Below are 27242 nucleotides of genomic sequence, written 5' to 3' on the forward strand. Positions count from 1 at the left end.
ATTTATTCTAACAAAAATAAGGCCCCAAAATCCACTAGGTGCTCCTTTGCTTCTGAGGCCGGTGCTTCAGTCCAGTAGCACACTAGAGCCACATGTGGGATATTCCCTAAAACGGCAGAAACTGGGCAACAAATATTGAGTTGCATTTCTCTGGTAAAACCTTCTGTGTTATAAAAAAAAATTGTATTAAAAATTTCTTTCTGCAAAAAAATATGAAATTTGTAAATTTCACCTCTACTTTGCTTTAATTCCTGTGAAATGTGTAAAGGGTTAAGACATTTTCTAAATGCTGTTTTGAATACTTTGAGGGGTGAAGTTTTTAAAATGGGGTGACTTTTTGGGGGTTTCTAATATATAAGGCCCTCAAAGCAACTTCACAACTGAACTGGCCCCTGTAAAAATGGCCTTTTGAAATTTTCTTGAAAATGTGAGAAATTGCTGCTAAAGTTCTAAGCCTTGTGATGTCATAGAAAAATAAAAGGATGTTCAAAAAACGATACCAATCTAAAGTAGACATATGGGGGATGTTAATTAGCAAAAATTTTGTGTGGTATAACTGCCTGTCTTACAAGCAGATACATTTAAATTGAGAAAAATGCTAATTTTTGCAATTTTTCGCTAAATTGGTGTTTTTTACAATTAAATACTGAACATATCGAGCAAATTTTGCCAGTAACTTAAAGTCCAATGTGTCACGAGAAAACAATCTCAGAATCGCTTGGATAGGTGAAAGCATTCCGGAGTTATTACCACATAAAGTGAAACATGTCAGATTTGAAAAATGAGGCTCGGTCAGGAAGGTCAAAAGTGACTAAAGAGGGAAGGGGTTAAAAGCTAGCAAAACAACATTAAATAATGCATTGCTATGGATTTGTATAGGTTTCAACTGTCTAACACCATTTGCTAAGTATCATGAATGAAGTCATCTGATATTAGAGTTATATGGAGTCCAAACAGGTTTAACAATGGTATTGTGCATAAATTGTACATTTTCCAGTGCAACCTAACACTACGTTTGCTGGAAACCGGTGTTGTACTTTTGCCTTGAAATATAAAACTTTGCAGCTTTCCGCAGGAGGAACCCATGAACGGAAGGGCAAACAGAAAACAAAGCTTCCGTTTGCATTACCGTTGATTTCAATGGTAATGCTTCCGTTTGTCTCCGTTCTGTAAGGTTTCCGTTTATTTAGCGGAAACAGCGCAGTTGACTGCGCTATTGTTTCAAATAAAAATAAAAAAACGGAAACCTTATAGAACGGAGACAAATGGAAACCATTTGCAATGGAAATCAATGGTAATTTAAACGGAAGATTTGGTTTCTGTTTGCCTTCCCGTTTATGGGCTCCTCCGATGGAAAGCTGCAACGGAACCCACAAACGCAAACCAACGCGGATTTGAACGCAGCCTAAAACAGCAGAGGTCCGATGTTATGTAAGTGACAGGGGGGGGGAATCAATTCATATAATGGCACCATGCATAAAAACTGTTCTAATAAAGGGGTTGATGTGTTTCCCAGGGTCCAGGAATGTTTTTTTGTTTCAATTAATACATTAAAAAGACACAATCTGACTGGTTGTTGTGGGCGATGTTGCAATAGTCATTATTAAGAATTTACTATCGTTTTGTGTCTGCACACAAACTACGTAGTCTGATCCTGCAGTTATCTGTTCCCTACTACTTGCTAGAATAAATTCAGCTGGTTAGAGAGTAGGGAACATTTAGAAGGAAGTAGGATCGGACTATACAGGGTTTGTTCCTAGGCTGTTACCATAGTGACACTATAGGAGCAAAATCGTAGGAAATTTTGCAATCAAGACCATTTGCAAAGATGCTTCATTTTTCCTTTTAAATGCATTGGAGAATTACTACAATTTGGTTGTGAAGGTGGACACAGCCTTACTAACTTAATGTTGGCATAGACTTTAAATATTAGCCCAATAATCTATTAGATCTGGTAATGCAGCCCCAAACATTTACAGCAGATGCCAGATTTTTTTTTCTACTTCATTCTTTTATTTTATTAAAATAGTAACTGTAGTTTGAACAAACTTTTGAAATGTCATAGTGACCGTTGATAGGTGAAGGTACCGAGACCACCACCAATCGCTAAAACAAACTGGCAGAAGTGCTCATCCGAGCGCTATGCCTCTGTGGCTGCAATCAGCAATCCACATATGCCGAAAGACCGGCTCAAATAAACAAATCTATGAGCACGTGGTCAGGCTGAAGACCCTCTCATAGACTTCCTATGTGAGACCGTTCTCAAGCATACTAGGATTGCCGATCGCAGCCAAAGAGCTTGGTTGAGCCCTTCTTGTCTGGTTCGTTTCAACTATTGGTGAGGATCTCAGCACCTAGATTACCCCCAATCAAAACGTCTGACATGTCAAAAGTTTTGATCGGTGGGTGTTTAAACACAGAGAGCCGAACCTACCGCTAAAACGAAGCATCAGCAGCGCTTGAATGAGCACTACGCCGCTTGGTTTCTGATTAGCTTTCCTCGGAAAGCTGAGCGAGTGGTGTACGGACTTAGACTTTCAATTGAGCCCGTAAACCGCTCTGAGGAAAGCCGATCAGAAACAAAGAGGCACATCGCTCACCCGAGCGCTTCTGTCGCTAGTTTTTAAGCCATAGGTGGCGGTCTCAGGGCTTACACCCCCACCGAGCCAAACTTCTGTCACTAAACTTTTGACATGTCATAGTTACCCTTTACGAAACACACACCAAAAAAACTGCACGTTAGTCACACAGGTATGGGCATTTTTTTTCAAGCAGTTTTTGTTACAAGTAAAGTCAATAGGGGGAAAAAAAAAAAAAGAGACAATTTTTTTTTAAAAAAACCCCACCAAGGATCAAAACACTAAAGAAACACCACAAACCAAAACGCAATGTGCATTGACAACTTTATATTCTCCTACTGACCAATAGCAAATATCTGGCCACAGCGTTTTACGTTAACCCTTTCGCTGCCAAGGACGTATGTAATATGGCATGACTTTAAACGCTTGTCGCCACTGAAATATAAGGTAGTAAAGACCAAAATCAAATGATACCAGGCTCAAAGCACTAGGTACAATATTAAGGGTGAAATATTCGTTTCTAGTCAAGGAGCAGGAAGAAAAGCTTTACTACCTTTTTTTGTGCGTCTGGAAGGGTGGGGTAGAAAGGGTTAAAATTGCAAGTGACAGCAGGAAGTGGGAGATCAGAGCCTGATACGCTCTTCCCCTGTACAGCCTTCCAGGGTTGTGATACAAGATCTTTTCTTCACATTACCCGTCCCCCTCCGCCTCCTCTCATACCAATCAGGAGAATATATGCTCACATTTAAGGGTGCATTTTTTTTTCCTACTACAGGAGAAAGAAGATGAGCAGTTACACATCTAATCACCACGTGCATCTAATCGTACCATTTGTCGACTCGATGGCTCAGATGATTAGCTGCTTCTGGATATTTGGTCTATTCAGTTTTGACGATTATCTACAGATATTGTGCATGTAGACATAATGGTAGAATTGTTGCAGGTGGTGATGTCCAGCACTCGGTCCATTAAAAGCCAAACTTTAATTCAAAAATCGAAAACAAAGTAAAAAACATTCCCAGGAGGCGCGCTTACACGTTTCGAACCGTTAAGGTTCTTAGTCGTAGCTATATGGTTTGAAAACGCATAAGCGCGCTTCCCGGAATGTTTTTACTCTGTTTTCGATTTTTTAAATTAAAGTTTGGCTTTTAACGGACCGAGTGCTGGACATGACCTTCTTTAACAATTCTACCATTTGTATTGGTTGCCGACACAGAATCGTTTATGTCTACAAGCACCATTATCATCACAGCGTGGTGTTTGAAAAAGCCGAGGTGCCTGGTGAGCAGACCAGTCTTTTTTTTGTATATTTTTCATGTAGACATAACCACAAGTGGCATGTATGAACTCTGCACATCTTTAGGGAAAAAAAAAAAAAAAAGATGGAGGGGGTTGTGCCTCTACAGCTCTGCTTGGGTCAGACTTTTGGCCACAAACTTGACTTTTAATGCATTTTTGGCATAATGTTACAGTTAAATTCAATATTGCATGAAGGCGCTCGAGTGTATAGTGCGGAGTGGCATTTTTACACTGGGCCAGGTGTCTACTTTAAGAAAATATATGACTATGGAGGTACACTAGTGTTCAAAAGTTTAGGGTCACTTAGAAATTTCCTTATTTTTTAAAGAAAAGCCGTTTTTTCCAATGAAGATAACATTAAATTAATCAGAAATACACTCTATACATTGTTAATGTGCTAAATGACTATTCTAGCTGCAAACGTCTGGTTTTTAATGCAATATCTACATAGGTGTATAGAGGCCCATTTCCAGCAACCATCACTCCAGTGTTCTAATGGTACATTGTGTTTGCTAACTGTGTTAGAAGGCTAATGGATGATTAGAAAACACTTGAAAACCCTTGTGCAATTATGTTAGCACCGCTGTAAACAGTTTTGCTGTTTAGAGGAGCTATAAAACAGACCTTCCTTTGAGCTAGTTGAGAATCTGGAGCATTACATTTGTGGGTTCGATTAAACTCTCCAAATGGCTAGAAAAATAGAGCTTTCATGTGAAACTCGACAGTCTATTCTTGTTCTTAGAAATGAAGGCTATTCCATGCGAGAAATTGCCAAGAAACTGAAGATTTCCTACAACGGTGTGTACTACTCCCTTCAGAGGACAGCACACACAGGCTCTAACCCGAGTAGAAAGAGAAGTGGGAGGCCCCGCTGCACAACTGAGCAACAAGACAAGTACATTAGAGTCTCTAGTTTGAGAAATAGACGCCTCACAGGTCCTCAACTGGCAGCTTCATTAAATAGTACCCGCAAAACGCCAGTGTCAACGTCTACAGTGAAGAGGCGACTCCGGGATGCTGGCCTTCAGGGCAGAGTGGCAAAGAAAAAGCCATATCTGAGACTGGCTAATAAAAGGAAAAGATTAATATGGGCAAAAGCACACAGACATTGGACAGAGGAAGATTGGAAAAAAGTGTTATGGACAGACGAATCGAAGTTTGAGGCGTTTGGATCACACAGAAGAACATTTGTGAGACGCAGAACAACTGAAAAGATGCTGGAACAGTGCCTGACGCCATCTGTCAAACATGGTGGAGGTAATGTGATGGTCTAGCGTTGCTTTGGTGCTGGTAAAGTGGGAAATTTGTACAAGGTAAAAGGGATTTTGAATAAGGAAGCTATCACTCCATTTTGCAACGCCATGCCATACCCTGGGGACAGCGCTTGATTGGAGCCAATTTCATCCCACAACAGGACAATGACCCAAAGCACACCTCCAAATTATGCAAGAACTATTTAGGGAAGAAGCAGGCAGCTGGTATTCTATCTGTAATGGAGTGGCCAGCGCAGTCACCAGATCTCAACCCCATAGAGCTGTTGTGGGAGCAGCTTGACCGTATGGTACTCAAGAAGTGCCCATCAAGCCAATCCAACTTGTGGGAGGGGCTTCTGGAAGCATGGGGTGAAATTTCTCCCGATTACCTCAGCAAATTAACAGCTAGAATGCCAAAGGTCTGCAATGCTGTAATTGCTGCAAATGGAGCATTCTTTGACGAAAGCAAAGTTTGAAGGAGAAAATTATTATTTCAAATAAAAATCATTATTTCTAACCTTGTCAATGTCTTGACTATATTTTCTAGTCATTTTGCAACTCATTTGATAAATATAAGTGTGAGTTTTCATGAAAAACACAAAATTGTCTGGGTGACCCCAAACTTTTGAACGGTAGTGTATAAGATGATTTTTTTATTTTATAATACAGGTTTTATTTGTGTATACTTGTAGAAGTGTGGAAATTGTCATTGCAGCAAAAAGGTTAAACCACTAAAATGCCACCAAAACCGTTTCTAAGTGCTGTGTTATCCAGCCTTATTCTGACCTTATATTGAGGAGAGAATTATGACTGTTTTGACAACTTTAAAATAAAATTTAGAAGGAACTAATTGATGATTATCTTCTAGTATCAACAGATTTCCAAGTATTGAATTATGCCTATTTTCCATTTTTTTGGATTCCCGACCTGCTTTTAACAAACAGTAGGATCATAACTTTCATTTTTCTTAAGTGTTGATTAATATCTGCAATATGGTTTTAGATAACACAATAACTAAGAAAACCCTGTAAAATATTAGCACTTACCCGAATACAGCTGAAGCAGCAAAGTTTGGAGCAATGTGGACAGAGACGGGCATCTCTCAGCTTTTCCATGCAGATGAAACATCTGAATACCTCGGCTATACCCTGAGGAAAACAAAGGAGAGTGCAGAGAACTATCAGAATAGATATGTTAGAGAGGCCAATTCATAAAAACCATAAATCAAAGCTTACTAGGGATATTTACATCAAGGCTCCTATACATTGCCACTGTTTTATAAGGCCCTTCAAATCCATTCTGCTGGTATAGATAAAAAAAAACAAAAAACATCTAGATAGGATGTGAAGTCCAGGCAGCAGAGACCATAAAATCTCACTACACTTTTCTTTTATTATTTAGGTCACTGTCTTCTTTCTTATTTTCCAGCCAATAAATTCCCTAGAAACAGTAATAAGATATTTTGTGACATAAAAATTGTACTTCATTTCATAGAGCAATGTCCTAGAAGAACAGTCCCATTATAGTCAATGGGAACGATGCAAACATCAGTCCTGACACCGTCGGATATGTGGAGATTTCCAAGCTACCAGCCGAAGGGGCAATCTAGCGATTGGTGGAGTTCACAGCTCACAGATAGCCCACCAGTAAAAAAAAACGACATATTAATAGTTTAACTTAAATTTTTACAAAAATTACAAAAAAAAAAAAAAGAAAAAAAAGGGAGAAGACTTAAAGAGGCTCTGTCACCAGATTTTGCAGCCCCTATCTGCTATTGCAGCAGATAGGCGCTGCAATGTAGATTACAGTAACGTTTTTATTTTTAAAAAACGAGCATTTTTGGCCAAGTTATGACCATTTTCGTATTTATGCAAATGAGGCTTACAAAAGTACAACTGGGCGTGTTGAAAAGTAAAAGTACAACTGGGCGTGTATTATGTGCGTACATCGGGGCGTGTTTACTACTTTTACTAGCTGGGCGTTGTGTATAGAAGTGTCATCCACTTCTCTTCACAACGCCCAGCTTCTGGCAGTGCAGCACTGTGACGTCACTCACAGGTCCTGCATCGTGTCGGCACCAGAGGCTACAGATGATTCTGCAGCAGCATCGGCGTTTGCAGGTAAGTCGATGTAGCTACTTACCTGCAAATGCTGATGCTGCTGCAGAATCAAGTGTAGCCTCTGGTGCCGACACGATGCAGGACCTGTGAGTGACGTCACAGATCTGCACTGCCAGAAGCTGGGCGTTGTGAAGAGAAGTGGATGACATTTCTATACACAACGCCCAGCTAGTAAAAGTAGTAAACACGCCCCGATGTACGCACATAATACACGCCCAGTTGTACTTTTACTTTTCAACACGCCCAGTTGTACTTTTGCAAGCCTCATTTGCATAAATACGAAAATGGTCATAACTTGGCCAAAAATGCTCGTTTTTTAAAAATAAAAACGTTATTGTAATCTACATTGCAGCGCCTATCTGCTGCAATAGCAGATAGAGGCTGCAAAATCTGGTGACAGAGCCTCTTTAACATCTGATTGTTTTGGCTGCAAAAGAAAATAGGGAAAAAATATGTTTGTGGCCTCGATTTGCGGCCCCAGCATGGATCGTGTGCATGGTGCCATAGAAATGAATGGATCCACAATTTATTTGCAAAAATGCAGATAAATTGCGGACACAAAAGCACGGTCATGTGCATGAGGCCTAACTGCCGGAGGTCAACAGTCAACAGGGTAAGTGTCGCGTTGCATGCCGACCATTCAAAAGGAATGAGCTGATCTTTGTTCTGGCTCACAGGCATATGGACAGGTTTCTTTTCATGAGACAACTGCTTTAAAAGCTATATAAACCTTTGAAATCGCTTATGAAATCGCTGTCCATATGCCTCATGTGCAGGTGCCCTTAGGCCATGATCACACAACAAATTTTCAAGCACATTTGTGCACCGAAACACGCTGGAAAACCACTTACAAACAACGTCCAATTGACAATGGGAACCCGCCCCGCTGTTCATATACAACGGAGAATAATTGAAAGCCGCATCATGAAAAAAAAAGTGTCACTTCTTGTGCAATTTAAGCCGTGTTTTGGCACAGATTTCGATGCGATTTTCCCATCAAAATCAGCACCAAAAAAACTCATTTTGAACTGACCTAAAACCAGTATAAAAACAGAAGTGCTACATTAGTGGGAGGTTTAGGTTCTGGCATCCACATAGATGTCTGGATTATTTATTTTATTTTTTGCATAAGACTACTTTAGATGACATAGTTTACATAGTCCGTACGGTTGAAAAAAAAAAAAATAGACATGTCCATCAAGATTACTTCCTTTTTAGATACTACTATTTAGGCCAGACAACCCAAAGGAATGTCAGCAGCGTCAGGACTGGGTAGGTGTGAAATTGGCAACGGACAAGGCACCAGAGACGCTCCCATTCAGCAGCATGCACACACACTGCCTTCAAAGCCCCGGAAGTGGACGCCAGAGGGGGGGGGGGGGATTCTGATACAGTAAGCCATTCTCTGTCTGAGGCTCCCAGAACCAAGTCTCAAATCACACACCCCCAGAACGACACCTACTATTTACCAATGTTTGTGTGTATTTACACGTGCCGGCTTTGTGGCTTTTTTGCTATGATTTGTGCAAAATCCCTCAATAAGAGGGCCAAACAACCGGCCGGCGTATGTAATTACACCCTAAACCTGGCCGCTATTTTTGGGTGGTAAACGGTAGTAACCTATCTCTGAGCGAATTCCATCAGCACCGGAGTCCAGGCTGTTTATCTCACAGAGCATGGTCTACACTGCACATAATTGTATCCACTTCTCAGCTTAAAGAGACTCTGCCACCACATTATAAGTGCCCTATCTCCTATATAAGGAGATGGGCGCTGTAATGTAGGTGACAGTTTTTCTAAATAAAAAGCATTACTATCTATTTTAAACCACTTTATTAGCGATTTTTAGCTTTATGCTAATGAGTTTCTTAATGCCCAAGTGGGCGTGTTTTACTTTAGACCAAGTGGGCGTTGTGCAGAGGACTGTATGACGCTGACCAATCAGTGACCAGTCAGCTTCATACACTCCTCTCCATTCATTTACACAGCAGCATCGTGTTTTTACTAGAACACGATGTGCAGCCACATACACAGACATTAACGTTAAAAAAGTGTCCTGATAATGAATATACATTACCTCCAGCCAGGACGTCACTTCTGAATCTTTTCTATGAGATTTCCAGCAAGCCACGCGTAATCTCGCGAGATTACGAGATTTCGTTTCCCTTGCTGGAAATCTAACAGAAAAGATTCAGAAGTGACGTCCTGGCTGGAGGTAATGTATATTCATTATCAGGACACTTGATTAACGTTAATGTCTGTGTATGTGGCTGTACATCGTGTTCTAGTAAGAACGCAATGCTGCTGTGTAAATGAATGGAGAGGAGTGCATGATGCTGATTGGTCAGCGTCATACACTCCTCTGTACAACGCCCACTTGGTCGAAAGTAAAAACACGCCCACTTGGGCATTAAGCAACTCATTAGCATAAACCAAAATCGCTAATAAAGTGGTAAAAATAGATTGTTTTTTAAAATAAAAAGCACTGCTGTCACCTACATTATAGCGCTCATCACCTTATGTAGGAGATAGGGCACTTATAATGTGGTGACAGAGCCTCTTTAAGAGCAGAATAAGGGCCCTTTTACACCAGCCAATTATCGTGCAAACGAGCGTTCACAGAACGTTTATCGGCTGATTGCAGTTTTAAATGCCCAAAATATTATCGTTGTCGGCAGCACAACTTCCTGCAGACAAGACACTGTTAGTGCACATTATGTACTGCCCTTACAGCAGCTTGTGTCATAGTAAGGCCTCATGCACACGACCGTAAAAATTCCCGTAATTACGACCCGTAATAACGGGCTCATATACTTCTATTGGCAACAGGTACCTTCCCGTGCCGTTGAAAAAGATAGAACATGTCCTATTTCAGGCCGTAATAACGGCACGGACAGCCCATAGAAGTCTATGAAGCTCCCGTAATGACGGGTGGCTACATGTGTGCACCCGTCATTACGGCAGCGTTGCTAGGCGACGTCAGTAAATAGTCACTGTCCAGGGTGTTGAAAGAGTTAACTGATCGGCAGTAACTCTTTCAGCACCCTGGACAGTGAATTCCGATCAGAATATAGAGCAACCTGTAAAAAAGAAAAATAGAAGACGTTCATACTTACCGAGAACTTCCTGCTTCCTCCAGTCCGGTCTCCCGGCCGTTGCCTTGGTGACGCGTCCCTCTCGACATCCCTGGATGACGGTACAGCCCATGTGACCGCTGCAGCCAATCACAGGTCAATCACAAGCTGCAGCGGTCACATGGACTGCCACGTCATCCAGGGAGGTCGGACTGGATGTGAAGAGAGGGACGCGTCACCAAGACAACGGCCGGGTAAGTATGAATTTCTTTAACTTTTATTACAGAAAGGGCTGTCCCTTCTCTCTATCCTGCACTGATAGAGAGAAGGGCTGCCGATTAGTGCAGTGCTATTTTGCAGCCAAAAAACGTGCCCGTAAATACGGGTGGAATACGGGTGACACCGGACCCATATTTACGGGCACGGGTCCGTAAATACTGGTGCAAAACGGGTCGAATACATGTGACACCGGACCCGTATTTACAGGTGGGAAAAAATACGGTCGTGTGCATGAGGCCTAATACAGTATAACGTAGTAGTATACAGAAGTGTGCTAAAACATTATAAGTAAAAAACAAAGTTGTAAATAGAATTCTCTGTTCACGGGTTAAAAAAAAATAAAAAATAAAATCATTATTTTGCATAAGAAATATGTTACTGCCTATTCATTGCATAAAAACAGAAAACTTACAGATATTAAGTATCTACACGACCGCAATAACCTGAAGAATTAATTTAACAGGTATTTTAGCGTGAAATGTGAACGGGATAAAAAACAATGCAGAGAATTGCTTTTTCCTATATTCAGTTACATAGTTAGTACGGTTGAAAAAACAAAAAACAAAAAACAAAAAAAACACATGTCCATCAAGTTCAAACAAGGGACGGGAAAAGGGAAGGGATACAGTCCTTCTCCTTTAAATGGGCTAGGAATTAGCTTAAATATTTGGGGGTCCGGCTTCCCAGTGATCTGTCTCGCCTTTATGCAGTGAACTTCCCTCCGCTACTTCAAACGCGTAAAAGAGCGACTTGGATTCTTGGACGACGGGCACCTTTACCTGGTATGGCAGGTGTGCCATATTTAAAATGAATATTTGCCACGGATCTTGTACCTTTTTCAGGTGCTGCCGGTCCACATCCCACGCCCATTCTTTCAAGCTCTGCTGTCTCTACTCCACAAGTTCATATGGGTGGGGAAACCCGCACGTATTGCGCGATCTATGCTTTTTCGTGCTAAGTGTGAGAGTGGCGTTGGTCTCCCGGGCTTTCTTTCCTACCTTTAGGCCTCTCACTTGACACAAATTTTGGACTGGTTTAGGCATGCTGAGATTAAAGAGTGGGTGTCCATGGAGCAGGCCTTTCTTGAGGTTCCTTTGCAGGCCTTACCCTGGTTGGGCAGTGACGTTCCCCTGTCGGCGCGGACACACCCGACTATTGGGCCCACCCTGGCGGTTGCATCACGGCTCTTTCCTCGGAAAGAAATTTCTCCATCCCCATCTCCCTTGTTTCCCATCTTGGGCAATCCTGCTTTCCCACCGGGGCAGGAAGGGGGGCCCTTTCAGCTCTGGTTGAAGGCAGGTAAGGAAGTGCCGCACACTTTATGCAGGATGAGACGTGGATGTCTAGCACACAGTTGCAGTCTTTGTCTGAACCTGTCTCCTTTACTAAGTGGCAGATCACCCAGTTGAGACACTTCCTCGCGTCCCTAACTAACTCATCGGCATACTCACGAGATAGTTCCCCGTTCTAACTACTTTGCACGGGAACGGGCGCGGTGCGTCACTCGTTGTCCAGACTTTATGCTCTCCTCATCTCACCATCCGATTTGTCCACACCGGCCTACTTGCTAAGTTGGGAGAGGGACTTGGGTTTAACGTTCACTATGGAGCATAAGGACAGATTGTTCACTATGACGCATAAATCCTCTATGGCTAGCAGATTTCTTGAGGCGGGGTTTAAGGTCCTGTCGAGATGGTATAGAGTGCCTTCCAGATTGCATGCAATGATACCTGCGGTCTCACCGTTGTGTTGGAGATGTGGTGACCATGTGGGTACAATTCTGCATATTTTTTGGGAGTGCCCACTCTTGACAGATTTCTGGTCTGAGGTGTGGCGCATTTCCTCGAAGTTCACGGATTTCCTCCTTCTGAGATCTCCGGGTTTCTTCCTGCTCCATCTGTGTGATGTACCATTATCCACGTAACGATGCTCAGTGGTTCGCCACATGGTGAATGCAGCTAGAGCGTGCGTCCCCGCGCTGCGGAGACAAACTTGCCCTCCATTGGTGGGCATGTGGTTCAGCAAAATCCAGGAGATTATGAGAATGGAGGACTTCACGGCATCAATGAGAGGATCCCCCGCCAAATTTCTTAAAACATGGCATGTTTGGATTCGGTTTCAATCCTCTGTGGAGTACAGGACCATCATGGCCTCTTGAGAATAACCCCTAGACCCAGTACGTCAGGTCAGTTCTCTCTCCTTTCCCTTTTTTCTCTCTGTATCCGCTTTTCCTTTGTCTCTCTCTAGCTCCTTCCTGTTCTCTTACGGGTTATTATGCATGGCTGCAGGTTCAGGGTGCATATCAGAGTTTCTCTGCCAATATTGATTCTGACTGTATGTTGCTATTCTTTGTACTTCTTGTACACACTCAATATGCTGGCCTGTGGGCCGATGTTTGCGCTGTATAGGTCTGCACCATTGTTTTTGTGTATTGAAAAATGGAAAATAAAAGAATTAAAAAAAAAAAAAAAAAAAAGAAAATGACCAGATCCAACAGAGCTTCACCTCTAGTCGGGTCTTCCACAAACTGGCCCATAAAATTTTCCTGCAACAGGTTGAGGAAATGTCTCCCCTTTGCAGTTGAAGCCGAACCATGGCCCCAATTAATTTCCCGGTAATTAAGATCTCCCATTATCACTACTGTACCCGCCTGTGCAGCCTGCTCCATCTGTTTATATAGCTGACCTTCCATCTCCTCAGTTATATTGGGGGGGGGGGGGGTCCATAGATTACATCAAAAGTAATTTTTTCAGTGTTTACCTCCCTTTGTAATTCCACACATAAGGTTTAAACCTCCTCACAATCTTCACCCTCTAATGTCTCTTTCACACTCGCCTTCATATCGCTTCTCACATACAGACATACACAACCGCCTTTCCTATTTGTCCTGTCTTTCCGAAACTGTATAAAACCCTGTAGATTTACAGCCCAGTCATGTGAAGAGTCCAGCCATGTTTCAGCAACACCAACTATATCTATATGTTCCTCCAGTAACAAGGCCTCCAGCTCCCCCATTTTACTTGCTAGACTTCTGGCATTTGTGAACATACACTTTAACTTGCCTTTCAGTTTTTCACTTTCAGAATCAGAAATGTGATTATTCGACATTTGGGCATTTTTATTTTCATTGCTGTTTTGTAACCAAAGGCTCTCCTTATCCTGTTGTGTAGTCCTCTCCCCACAGACTGTTTCTCCCGCCACCAATATAGTCTGACCCCTCTCTAACCTAACTACCCCTTTATTTTCTACATTGGCCTCCCTCCTCAGCCCTAGTTTAAATACTCCGCCACCCCCAAGGCATTGTCGTAGTTCTAAAATGAACATATCTTACTAAAAAATAAAATTCTATAACTTACACAGTGAAATTTTTTTCTACCCTCAAACTGCGCAGACAAAAACAAAAAAAAAAAAACACAAATTTCTACCGCTTTAAACAAGGCCTGATATAGGCACGTCAATAAAAAAATTAAACAAAGTTATGGCTGCTGAAATGTAGAGAAGCGAAAACTGAAAAATGTTGCTGGTCATTAAGGGGTTAAACTATCAATAGTATTTGATTGTATTCAATAGAGAAAATCTGCAACAAAGCCGTGCACTTTCCACAGCATGAATTTACATGGAGATTTAAGAATCCACACCTCAGTTAATTTTTTTCACGATAAACCTTTTCACGTCGGCCACTAATGGGCTTTATTCTGATGCACTAGCCTTTCTACGGCGCTGCATCAGAATAAAGTAAACAGAGCAGGGAGCTGTCAAATCTCCCTGCTCTCAGCTGCCAGATGTATCTGAGGATTGGGGGCATCCCTGCTCGAATTAGTATCGATCTCACCTGTTTAACCCTTCAGATGCGGCGCTCAATAGCGTACACCGCATCGGAGTTGTTTTGGAGAGGGAGGGAGCTCCCTCTCATCCCACTGACACCCGGCAATAAGGTCGCCGAGTGTGTGTGTCTTCTATGGCAGCCAGGGGCCTAATAATGGCCCCCAGGTCTGCCTGTAGTGAATGCCTGCTAGGTCATGCCAGAGGTATGTCCTAGCAGATGCCTGTCTGTTTTAAACAGACAGGCAGTAATACACAGCTTTCTCTCATCCCACTGACACCCGAGGAATGACCTAGGCATGACCTAGCAGATGATATAACACAAATGCTAGCCACGTATTGTAAAAGAATATAGCTTTATTAGTAAACAATACGACTGACGAAGCCGGACCCAGGCGAAACGCGCATCGAGGCGTTCTGCCCTTGTGCCACATCTCATCACGTCCTGTCTCTCTACCATGTCTCTAGGTATGCTCAGCCCTCTTTACCATTAGATTTTGCTGCTATTGCTGTCATTGTGTCTATTTACTTACATAGGTTACACTCTATACCTTAATGTATTATTCTACACACACTATGCAGCTGTCTTAGCGCTATTTGTGCTTGGCATTTCCTATTTGTACATACATTACTCTCTACCATATTTTTCTATGGGGTTTATTGCATACGGGACGATACATGTGGAGATGGGTTAGGTCTGTTAAAGAGACTCTGTCACCACATTATAAGTGTCCTATCTCCTACATAAGGAGATGGGGCGCTGTAATGTAGGTGACAGTAATGCTTTTAATTTAAAAAAACGATCTTTTTTCACAAAGTTAGGAGCGATTTAAGTTTATGCTAATGAGCTTTCTTAATGCCCAAGTGGGCGTACTTTTACTTTCGACCAAGTGGGCGTTGTACAGAGGAGTGCATGACGCTGACCAATCAGCATCATGCACTCCTCTCCATTCATTTACACTGCACTAGCGATATAGATATATCGCTATGTGCAGCCTCATACACAAACCCTAACATTACTAGTGTCCTGATAATGAATACACATGACCATCCAGCCTGGACGTCACGTGTACTCAGAATCCTGACACTTCTGACTCTTTTTTTTGTGAGATTCCAGCAACGGATACGAAATCTCGAGAGATCTCGGAGCTAAACGAGATTTTTTTTCACTTGCCGGAATCTCACAAAAAAAGATTCAGAAGTGTCAGGATTCTGAGTACACAAGACATCCAGGCTGGATTTCATGTGTATTCATGATCAGGACACTGTAGTAATGTTAGGGCTTGTATATGAGGCTGCACATAGTGATATAACTATATCGCTAGTGTAGTGTAAATGAATGGAGAGGAGTGCATGATGCTGATTGGTCAGCGTCATGCACTCCTCTGTACAACGCCCACTTGGTCGAAAGTAAAAGTATGCCCACTTGGGCATTAAGAAAGCTCATTAGCATAAACTTAAATCGCTCCTAACGTTGTGAAAAAAGATCGTTTTTTTTAAAATAAAAAGCATTACTGTCACCTACATTACAGCGCCCATCTCCTTATGTAGGAGACAGGGCACTTATAATGTGGTGACAGTCTCTTTAACCTCTTGGTATATTCATTGATATACCTGTTGCTGCTGCTCTCCATGTGACCATTTGTATTTTTTATTATATTCTATGTGATACCGTGTATTGTTTACTAATAAAGCTATATTCTTTTACAATACGTGGCTGGCATTTGTGTTATATCATTTATTGGGGTTTCTGTCCCCTTGCTCTTGTGCCTTTAGATTTTTGCTACCAGTTTTTGGGGATTCCCTGTTTCTTTCTCTTTTGAGGCTGTTTTGTAGGTTTACTATGACCTAGCAGATGCCTGTCCGTTTTAAGCAGACAGGCAGTAATACACTGCAATACAGAAGTACTGCAGTGTATTATAAAAGCGGTCGGATGATCGCATATTAAAGTCCCCTAGTAGGACTAGTAAAAAAGTAAAAAAAAGTTGAAGTTAATAAAAAAGTGAAAAAAAACAACTTAAAAACCCAATTTTTCCCCTTACAAAATGCTTTACTATTAAAAAAACAAACAAAAAAAAAAACAAAAAAGACAAAAGCAAAAAAGTTACACATATTTGGTATTGCCGCGTCCGTAACGGCCCCGACTATAAAGCTGTTACATTATTTAACCCGCACGGTGAACGCCGTAAAAAAATAAAATAAAAAACAATGGAAAAATTGCTGTTTTCTGTTAAGCTTGACTTTAAAGAAAAATGTGATCGAAAGTGATCAAATAGGCCCATCTACTCTCAAATGGTACCAATAAAAACTACAAGTCGTCCCGCAAAAAAAAAAAGCCCTCATACAACTGCATCGGCGGAACAATAAAATAGTTATGGCTCTTCAAATATGGAGACGCAAGAACAAATAATGTTGAAAAAAAAACATGTTTTTACTGTGTAAGTAGTAAAACATACAAAATCTATACAAATTTGGTATCTTTGCAATCGTAACAACCCGTTGAATAAAGTTATTTATACCACACGGTAAACTACGTAGATTTAGGGCGCAAATTTCAGGTTTTCTTCTATTCCCCCCCAAAAAAAGTTCATAAAAGTTAATGAATAAATTATATGTACCCCAAAATGGTGCTATTAAAAGTACAACATGTCCCGCAAAAAACAAGACCTTATACAGCTGTGTCGACGCAGAAATAAAAAAGTTATAGTCCTTCGAATGCGACGATGGGAAAACGTAAAAAATGGCTTGGTCATTAGGGCCCAGAATGCAAGCTGTTATGAGCAAGTTATGAGCAATTTTAGATATATGCTAGTTTCTTAATGCCCAACTGGTCGTTTTTAAACTTTTGACCAAGTAAGCGTTGTAAAGAGGAGTGTATGCCGCTGACCAATCAGCGTAATACAATTCTCTCTATTCATGTCCACTTGTACTCACAGCACAGCGTGATCTCGCTGTGCTGTCACATACACCCACATTAACTTTACCGAAGTGTCTTGAGAGTGAATAGACATCACCTCCAGCCAGGACACGATGTCTATTCACACTCCCGACACTTCGATAAAGTTTGTGTGGGACTTAATCGCTGCACAGCGTGATCTCGCAAGATCACGCTGTGAAGGTCAGAATGCCGTTATTCACAGCATGATCTCTCGAGATCACGCAGTGCTGTAAATGAAGTCCCACACAAACTTTACCGAAGTGTCGGGAGTGTGAATAGACATCACATCCTGGCTGGAGGTGATGTCCATTCACTCTCAAGACACTTCAGTAAAGTTAATGTGGGTGTATGTGACAGCATTAAATTACTGTCCAACCTGTCAAGCCTTACCCCATGTCTTACTCTTCCATTCCCCTCTCATTTTCTATCTGTATGTTGGACAGAATTACAAGATCAGACTACATAGGGTTTGTTTGTAGTTTGTAGCCATGAAGACAGAAAAGGTGCATACATAAAGTGGTAGGATATTGTTAATGAAGACTATTTGCGAACATTCAATCTTAAGGCCACACGACCGTAATTTTGATCTGCAATTACGGACTGTAATTGCGGATTAAAATACTGATCCATTCATTTATATGGCCAACGGACACCTTCCCATATATTTACAGGAAGGGGTCCAGGCCGTAGAAAGCATCCGTAAAAAATAGGACATGTCCTATTTTTTTATTTAACGGACCGTGCTCATATACTCTATAATAGTAGCACGGCCCGCAAATGCGGGTGACTATCGGCGGCTTTCCGTGCCTGTAATCATGGGCCGTGCACACGGCTACGGCTGTGTGCAGGGGGCCTCTCACACACTTTTTTTTAACCCCTTAGTGACCAACTAATTTTTTTCCCGTTTTTGCCTCTCTGCCTTTTGCCAGCCATCATTTTTTTATTTATTCATTGCCCTGGCTATCTGAGGCCTTGTTTTATGTGGGAGAAATAGTAAAATTTTCCTGGGTAGTTTGTGGAACAAATAAATTACTGTGTAATGGATGTCATTTATTTTTGCAGTGTAAATATAGAAAAAAGCAGTTTTCGGCATTGGCTTTTATGTTTAATTTTTATATGTTCACGTTTTTGCTAAATAACCTGTTGCATTAATTCTTCAAGTTATTATGGTCGTGTAGATACCTAATATTTGTAGGTTTTTTGTTTTTATGTAATGTATGAGCAATAAAATATATTTTATACTAAATAATTACTTTTTGTGTATATTTCTTTATAATTTTTTATTCACTTTTTTTTTTTTTTTTTTATTATGCCATGAAGGGATAACTTTTTAGTAACTTTGTTTTATACTTACTCCTGCATGCTAATACATTATACTGTGTCACTATGAGAAAAGCTGCTGTTAGGGCAGCACATGATGTGGTAGAACAACAGGTTTACAGACAGCCCTGGGGTCCTTTTCAGGTCCCCAGGGCAGACTGCAGAGGGTTTTCCCAGTCTACAATTGCATCACCAGTTTCCCAGTATCGCGATTGAAGAGGGGAGCTTCCTTCGATCATTCTGTGGTCACAGAACGCAACAATCAAAGGGATAAACAGCTGGGGTCAGAGTAACAGCTCCTGCTTAGAGAGCCTTTTCATGAGCCTTTGCTACAGCGACACCAAAAGATGTCACTGTAGAATCTGGACCTGCACCGCCCACCGTCAGAAGACAGTGGGTGGTCGTGAAGGGGTTAAGACATTTAAAAACAAAGCATTTCGTGCGCTTTTAGTGGCATTTTATTATTTGGGACATTATGTATTGTTTTAAAGAGGCTCTGTCACCACATTATAAGTGCCCTATCTCCTACATAAGGAGATGGGCGCTGTAATGTAGGTAACAGCAGTGTTTTTTTCACCAAGTTAGGAGCGATTTTAACTTTATGCGAATGACTTTCTTAATGCCCAACTGGGCGTGTTTTTCGTGTAATCCGCACATAGTGATCCTGCTTTGTTCACTATGTGCAGCCACATACACACACATTAACGTTACTGAAGTGTCTTGACAGTGAATAGACATCGCTTCCAGCAAGGATGGGATGTCTATTCACAATCCCAACACTTCGGTAACGTTTGTGTGGGATTTACAGCCCAGCAAGCGTAATCTCGCTGTAAACTGTCATTTACAGCGTGATCTCGCGAGATTACGCTTGCTGTGCTGTAAGTCCCACACAAACGTTACCGAAGTGTCGGGATTGTGACATCCCGTCCTGGTGGGACGCGATGTCTTATCACTGTCAAGACACTACAGTAACGTTATGGACTTCGATACCGATACTTTGTGTACTATTGCGATTTCTATACCAAAACGATACTTTGCCAACAGTAATAAAAAAAATAATAAGAATTCTTCCATTTTCTGATGTGAGGCACGAGGTGTTATTTAATTTTGAACGTGCCTCACATTAATAGTAATTAACCCCATCATGTTCCTCATTCATAATGGGTTAATGTGTAAGGTACATGATGGGGTTAATTACTATTAATGTAAGGCACATGGAGGTTAAATTCATCACACCTCGTGCCTCACATTAATAAGTGAAAAAAAGTAGTTTTTATTTTATTTTCTTTACAGCGTACAGATCATAATTGACGCCAAAAAATTGTTGTGCTGGTTATTACAATCATTAGTACAGCGCCGGCAGCATCACCTCATCCTGACGGCGCCAGGAGAGCTCGTCATATACACTAAACGTGTCCATAAAGTTCCATTAGTTTGAAGGTGGTCGAATGAGTGTCCTTTTGAGAACAGCATAGTAGACCACACGGTTGATGTTTTTTTGTTAACATGGGAACCTATAACTGACACTGTAAGGCACACTTTACAGGCATTCATTTAACATATAGGTCATGAGAGTTTCAGTAGCTTTTCATGACGTATACTTTAAACGGATACCATAATAGGCACACGTCCCTTATGGACTAACAGTGGCACCCATCACACATAGGCTATAACAGTATCCATATCGAATGACATATCCGTTAAATGGATTTCATAATAGTCTATGGGTGACTGATGCCACTGTTAGGCATCAGTTACAGTCTACATTTAACTTCTGTCGAGAGCTTTACCTGGCGGTTTCTTAAAGGGAACCTGTCACTAGTTTTGGAGTCACTAAACCACCAGCATTTCATTATGCAGCTGGGGTTTTGCGCTCCAAACATTCCCAAGTCAAAAAACGCAGTATAGTTAGTAAAATAATTTACACGTTAGCAAGATGACTCCGGGAGAGGAGTCCAGTGGCACCAGGCATGCTGCACATATGAAGTTGGGGACAGTACACGTTGCTTCATTATGCAGTATACTGTCCTCAGCCTGTTGTGCGCAATGCTCATGCGCCCAATGCCTCTCTCTAACTCATCTCGCTTTACTAACTATTGCCGAAACTGCCCTTTTTGATGTGGGAATGCTGGTGATTCAGTGGCCCCAAACCAAGTGACAGGTTCCCTTAAAAGACTAATACCACTTTCGAAAAACAAATTTTCTTTTATAGCTACAATGGATCTGAAAAGAAAAAAAAAAAAGTTAAGCAACTTTGCAAATGGCTTTGGGGAAAAAATCCTACCGTTTCGTGCTTACAGCTCCTATGCAGACCTACGTCTCAATGGTTACAGAACACAACCAAGCCCTGTGTAGTCCGATACTACAGTAATAAACTCTCCCTGCTGTCATTTCAGATGCAATGGTATTATATATATATATATATATATATATATATATATAACAGCTTTTAAGCTCAGTTTTCCCTGGTGTTATAGTTTAGCTCCATCAGATTTTGGCTGTTCCCGAGTGCCAGCAACAGTCATTTAAAAACCAAAAAAAAACAAACAGGAATTGCTTAAAAGTCCTGCAATAGAAAATGGCCTAAAGCCTCCGGTAAGCTATGAGGACCCTGCTCTAGCAAGTTTCCAGCTAGAAATCTTCCTATGACTCATGTGCATGAATACAGACAGACCGCATGCAGTCTTTTTCACTTCCAGCTTAAAAGCGTAGCCTCAATAAGTGAAGGCATTTTCCTACTTTAAAAAAGCATTGGGCTAGGTTCCCAGGTATCGGAAACCCTGCAGAATTTCCCCAACTGAATTGTGTGGGGTAAATCCGAAACAGCAATGCATCCGCAGCATAAATTTACATGCGGCGGATTTAAAATCCACACCGCAGGTCAATTTCTGAACGTTTTCGCAGCAGATTTTTTTCTACAGCGTGTGCATGAGAGTTCAAATCACTTCTACTCTAAATGCTGCAGAATTCCCTTGCAAAATCTGCAACAAAGACATTCATAAATTGCATTTTAAATCTGCAGCATGTCAATTTATGCTGCGGATGCATTGCTCTTCTGTTTTGGGCTTACCCCATTGGGGTGTAAAACCCGCAAATAGCCAAGTGTTGTGACTTTTGCAGAGGAAACTATTTGGTTCCGCTGCAAAAGACACAAATGAGGAAAAAAAAAAAAAAAAAAAAAAAGAACATGGGTTTAAAATGAATGACATTGTCATAGCGACGCTTTCTTCTGTTTTCCGTCCAGGCCGGCCTCCTGCGATGACGTTTCATCCCACGTGACTGCTGCAGCCAATCACAGGCTGAAGCATCATCCCAGGAGGCCAGACTGCACAGAGAACAGAGGGACAGGTCGTCATGACAAAGGCCGGGGGTAATTATAGACTTTTTATTCTCTTCAAGTACTGGATTCCACCCGATAAACCGAACCAAATGGTGGTGCAGTTTTTCAGGCAGAATTCCCTGCAGGTTTGAGGTTGGATACACTGCATACGTTTACGCAGCGTATCCGACCCGTGGGAACATAGCCTTATACAACTTCACACTATTTAAAACCTTTGACTGATCATCCAGATCATTGCAGGTTTACTTCTGAAATTCGAAAGGTAAAAAAAAAAAAAAAAAAGTTATTCAAGGACATAACCTTAGATAATGTCCACATCCTACAAACGCCAGGTGCTTATTCCCCATGATATGTCTATGAGAACGGATTCCAAATCAGGATCTACATGATGGCTACAAATAATTTTGAGGTATACATGGTAATAAACTATGGATTGGCATAATAAGGAATTTCCCAATAAACTTTCGTTAGGTGAATTTCTCCTGCTTCATAAGGGCTTCCTTGCAGCCTGTCAAATGCCTACAGAGTATTTAGCAGCGCACTCCATAACCTAGAGTTGGTTGTCTGTAGCCTGTTGATGTAGGGATTTTGTGTCTAGGAAAAAAAAAATAGGTTTCCGGCTAGTAGTAAAATGCGTCAAATGTATTAAAGACTTGTACCATTTTTTGCAAACTTAAAGTGTAGCTAAACTTTTGACAAACTTCTGACAGGTCATAGTGACATGTCAGAAGTTTGGATTAGTGGGGTCCGAGCACTGAGACCCCCACCAATCGTTAGAATGAAGCAGCTGAAGCGCTCGGGTGAGGACTCAGCCGCTTCGTGTCTGTTCGGCTTTTTCCGGAAATAAATATATTGTGTACGGACTCAATAGAAAGTCTATGAGCCCGTACTCCGATACATCGGCTTTCTGGGAAAAAGCCGAATAGACGATGAGCGCTTCGTTCTAGCGATTGGTGGGGGTCTCAGTGCTCGGACCCCCACCAATCCAAACTTCTGACATGTCACTATGACATGTCAGAGGTTTGTCAAACGTTTAGCTACACTTTAAAGGTATGCGCGTATGCCAGCTATGAGGTGGCGTAAGGAAGTGCATGCACAATTTTGATTTGGCCGACTTTACACATTCAGGAATTCTGTGAATCTACCGATATATCTAGTCGACTGAATTCAACAAATAACCATGTGATACCAGATCCTTCAGCGCTAGATAGACCACATTTATCAGATCGCCTGCTGTACAGCTTCTCTGCAGTGCTAACTTCAGGACAGCCACTGACTTAGCACCATTTTGGACGCGGCAGTAATTTACTAAAAATCTAATTATGCAATTGCAGTGAATGTGGGCAAAAACATGTGATTTTCAGGGCATGCTGTGCTTTCAACCCATCTGTCGTAGTTTTGTTGAAGATTTGCTAACCTTTTTCCACTGACTTAAATGGGCGAGTACCATAAGGGTATGTTCACACGGCAGCGTCCGTAACGGCTCAAATTACGGGGCTGTTTTCATGAGAAAACAGCCCCGTCATTTCAGCCGTAACGGCATGTGCAGGCGCTTGAATGCCGCGTCCATTACGGACATAACTGGAGTCCATGGAAAACGGCTCCATTTACGTCTGAAGTGACATGACACTTCTTTGGCGCGGGCGTCTATTTACGTGCCTTCTTTTGACAGCGACGCGTAAATATACGCCTCGTGTGAACAGACAAACGTCAGCCCATTGCTTTCAATGGGCAGATGTTTGTCAACGCTTTCAAGCCGTAATTTCGGACGTAATTCGGGGGTTAAAACGCCCAAATTACATCCGTAAATAGGCCGTGTGAACATACCCTAAGACTTAAAACCACATGTATAAGCCATGATCGAAGTCGGTACATCCGGTACCACAATGTGGCAGTTCTAATGGATATTTCCTAGAAATATTTGAATAAAAAAAGCTAAGTCAAAAGCCTGCTTGTGAGTTTTGATGCGGCTTGTTTTGTGTGTGCAGCTTTGTGCCGCACCGCCACATGCGTTGTGCTCTCTGAAGGCACAACACCCAATTGTCTGTAGGATTAGGAGTGCTCACTGGCTTAGCCCTCCCTGGGCATCTGATACCCTACATCAAGGGGCAGCAACCTGTGGCACTAGTGCCATAGCCGGCACGTGGGGCATGGTTTGCTGGCACACTTCCCTCTCAAGGTGTCCAGTGCCTTTATGTGCTTGGTTTCGCTGAACACCGGAAGAGAGACTGGAGCTTTAGTATGAGCTTGGTGGCACTGATCACCAGGAGAGGGCAGCGCTTCATGGTGTTTGTTGCTGCTGAACACTTGGCAGGCAAACAACGTAGCACTGCTCTCCCTCCTGGTGATCAGCATCACCAAGTGCATAATGAAGCGCTGCTCTCTCCTGGTAACCAGTGACGCAAGGATAGAGTTTTCTGTGTTCAGTAGCCGCGGTCTCTCCTATGTGCACCACCCCAAGCTGGCGTTCAGTCCCCCTTAAGCTGGTATTTAGTAGCCGCAGTCTCTCCTGTGTGCAGTTACCCCCAAGCTGGCGTTCAGTAGCCGCAGTCTCTCCTATGTGCACACCCCACCCCCAGCAGGTGTTTAGCAGCCTTGTATGCACAACAGATGGATCATCTTTGCAAAGAAAGGGTCACACTGAAGTGTAAGTTTAATTAACTGATGTCACATACGTGGTAACAGTTCGTCTTAAAAGACTTTAATGTTTGAATGGCACACAGAGTATTTAATCATTGATTGTTTTCGTTTTATCGGCACGCCATACAAAAAAAGGTTGCCTACCTCTGCCATACACGATAGTTGTAAATAAGTGGCAGTCGTTTACAATTCGGTAGTGTAGCCTACGTGGAGACATATCCTAGCGATGACAGTATATTTACCTTTGGCCACGTGGGTAAAAGAAATGAAAGTGAACAACATTACAACTATGATTGTTGTAAAACACCGGCCTATGTGGGATTGTTAGGAGGTGATAAACAATGTTTCTCCTCATCCATCCCATATTGCTACACCCGGAGGCTGCATTGCTGATGACAATGATCATACATTATAGAGGCTACTGTCACAATCCTTATAGCCATAATACACTCATGGCCCAGTCATGTTACATCTATGAAAAACCTGTCAAATCTCTGCTCCTCCCCCTCTCACCTCCACGCTCTGCTCGTCCATCTCTTCCAGTTTGGGGTCCTTGATCTTGCAGTACTGAAGAGATTTCTTCCTAGACCTGAAGTAGGTCAGGTACTTGATCGTGCTGCAGAGACAGGTGAGGAAATTATCAGTAAAACGCCCCCTTTCAGCTGCAGACATGCAGCAGCCGGGGAAGGGGAGAGTGAGGGGTTTGTGGAGATATAGTAAACGTTCTTTGGTGCTTTGTAGAGAATGGGAGAGCGAGAAGAAAAATAACAGCGCTGACGTTCAACACATAAAGATCCCGGCCGCCATGTTGAACCGCGGCTCGTTACTGAGAGACGAACGACGCCAAGGCCAGGCGAGCAATGGAAGGGGCGGAGCCAGTGACGTCAGCGCGCCGGCGCGCGTTCTACCCGATCATGCTTCGCAAAAAAAAAAAAGGGCGGTAGGGAAGTGCTGCAGTGATGGGAGGCTGTGATGTTCTGGTAGCAATATGGCAGCTCCTGCAAGCTTCGCTCAGTGACTCGGTATTTTATATCAAATATAGACCTGGAAAGCCCCTCAGACAACATTTCACCTAATAGAAGAAAGCAGTAGTGAATGCGGGTCCTTGAGTTGGCAAGCTTCTAAAATTCTCTTCAGCCATTGCTGTGGCTCCCGCCATGTCACCTAGGCTGTTTTCTAGCACCGTAGTCATGACTACATTGGCTGTTCATTGATGGCAGCAGGGACCGGCGTTTGTTATGTACAATAGCGCTTGCGTACTTGTGGTCGTATAGCGTTTGCCATGGCAGCGGCTGCCCATCTACCAGCCCCAGTTAAGAGAAGGGTCAAATGGCAAGCACCAATATAATTTGACACTGGGGTTGGCATTGTTATATGTTTTGTGGGAAAAGCGCTATTTCCTGTGAGATTGTTAGAAATCCGCAGGAAAATCGCCATTTTTGTGTACATGAGATTTTTTTTTTTAACTTGCATTGCAAAGAGTGAAATCCAAGGTAAAAATGTGTGACATAATAAGCTGAATGCCCTCTATTCCGCAGTGAAGTCATTTTGTAAAACCATATTCACCACCCTTCTGTAAATTTGTGGATTACCGGACTTCTCTAAGGGCCTGTTCACATCAGCGTTGGCGTTCCGTCGGGTGAACCCCACAACGGAAAGTCAAACTGAAACCAGAGCTTCCGTTTCCGTCACCATTGATATCACTGGTGACGGAAACATTGCTAATGGTTTCCGTTCGTCACCATTGCTAATGGTTTCCGTTTTAACAACGGAATCAATAGTGCAGTCGACTCCGCTATTGATTCCGTTGTTAAAACGGAAACCTGCCGGAATGGTGATGAACGGAAACCATTAGCAATGTTTCCGTCACCATTGATATCAATGGTGACGGAAGCGCTGGTTTCAGTTTGACTTTCCGTTGCGGGGTTCACCCGACGGAACGCCAACGCTGATGTGAACAGGCCCTAACTCTCCGCCATCAGCTGTTAATTGTTTGTTAATCACTAATGTTTTGTTTGTAGTCCTTTATAGGACAGAATGAAGACATCTAATAGGAAATTGGGATACATTTTGATCTCTATATCTACGAAATGTGTGGGTGGTCTGGTGCTCTCTACTACTTGGCAAGTCACTTGGTTTATTCTTGTTGGTGGCATTCCGCATCTATCTAACATTTATCTACAGAGATCAAAGCCTAGATGGAATACATCCTTCAAATGGTTGCCACATACTCTCATTTGAGCCAGTCCCTGACTGCGACAATTTACATAGTTTCCTAATATTAGATGTTAGGAACACCATCACATAAAGGTGTTGTCAGATATTGTAATTGATGGTAAATTCTGCTAATTTATGCACTTGCAGTTCAGGGTGCTTATCACGTTAAGGTGCCAATTTAGATACGTCTAAACTTTTGCATGGAGTAATATGGCAGTTTGATATTCATGATATTCCCCTGTGTACAAGTATTAGTCGACAAAGCATGGGTAACCAATCTGTTGAAGACAGTTTTGGTGAATAACCCTAGCACTGGAACACAACAGTGGTCATTGACACCCTGCAAGACATTTTATAAGCT

General features: G+C 42.1%; 1 protein-coding gene across 5 annotated transcripts in view; it reads right to left on the bottom strand.

Moving 5' to 3' along the window:
• Positions 1-25830, bottom strand: part of TRIM37 (tripartite motif containing 37) — a 149125-nt gene extending 123295 nt beyond the window's left edge. For 4 of the 5 annotated variants that reach the window (XM_075852949.1, XM_075852948.1, XM_075852947.1 and 1 more), the window contains exons 1-2: positions 25178-25532; positions 6178-6279 (exon numbers count right to left, since the gene is read on the bottom strand). In XM_075852949.1, coding sequence (XP_075709064.1) covers positions 6178-6279; positions 25178-25336 — 261 coding nt within the window. In that variant the 5' untranslated portion in view covers positions 25337-25532. Of the gene's footprint in view, positions 1-6177; positions 6280-25177; positions 25533-25736 lie in introns of those variants that run through there. The other variant, XM_075852950.1, reaches the window with a different exon arrangement.
• Between the last annotated feature and the right edge of the window lie 1412 nt (positions 25831-27242).

The sequence above is a fragment of the Rhinoderma darwinii genome, chromosome 2 (assembly GCF_050947455.1).
Source record: "Rhinoderma darwinii isolate aRhiDar2 chromosome 2, aRhiDar2.hap1, whole genome shotgun sequence".
NCBI lineage: Eukaryota > Metazoa > Chordata > Amphibia > Anura > Rhinodermatidae > Rhinoderma > Rhinoderma darwinii.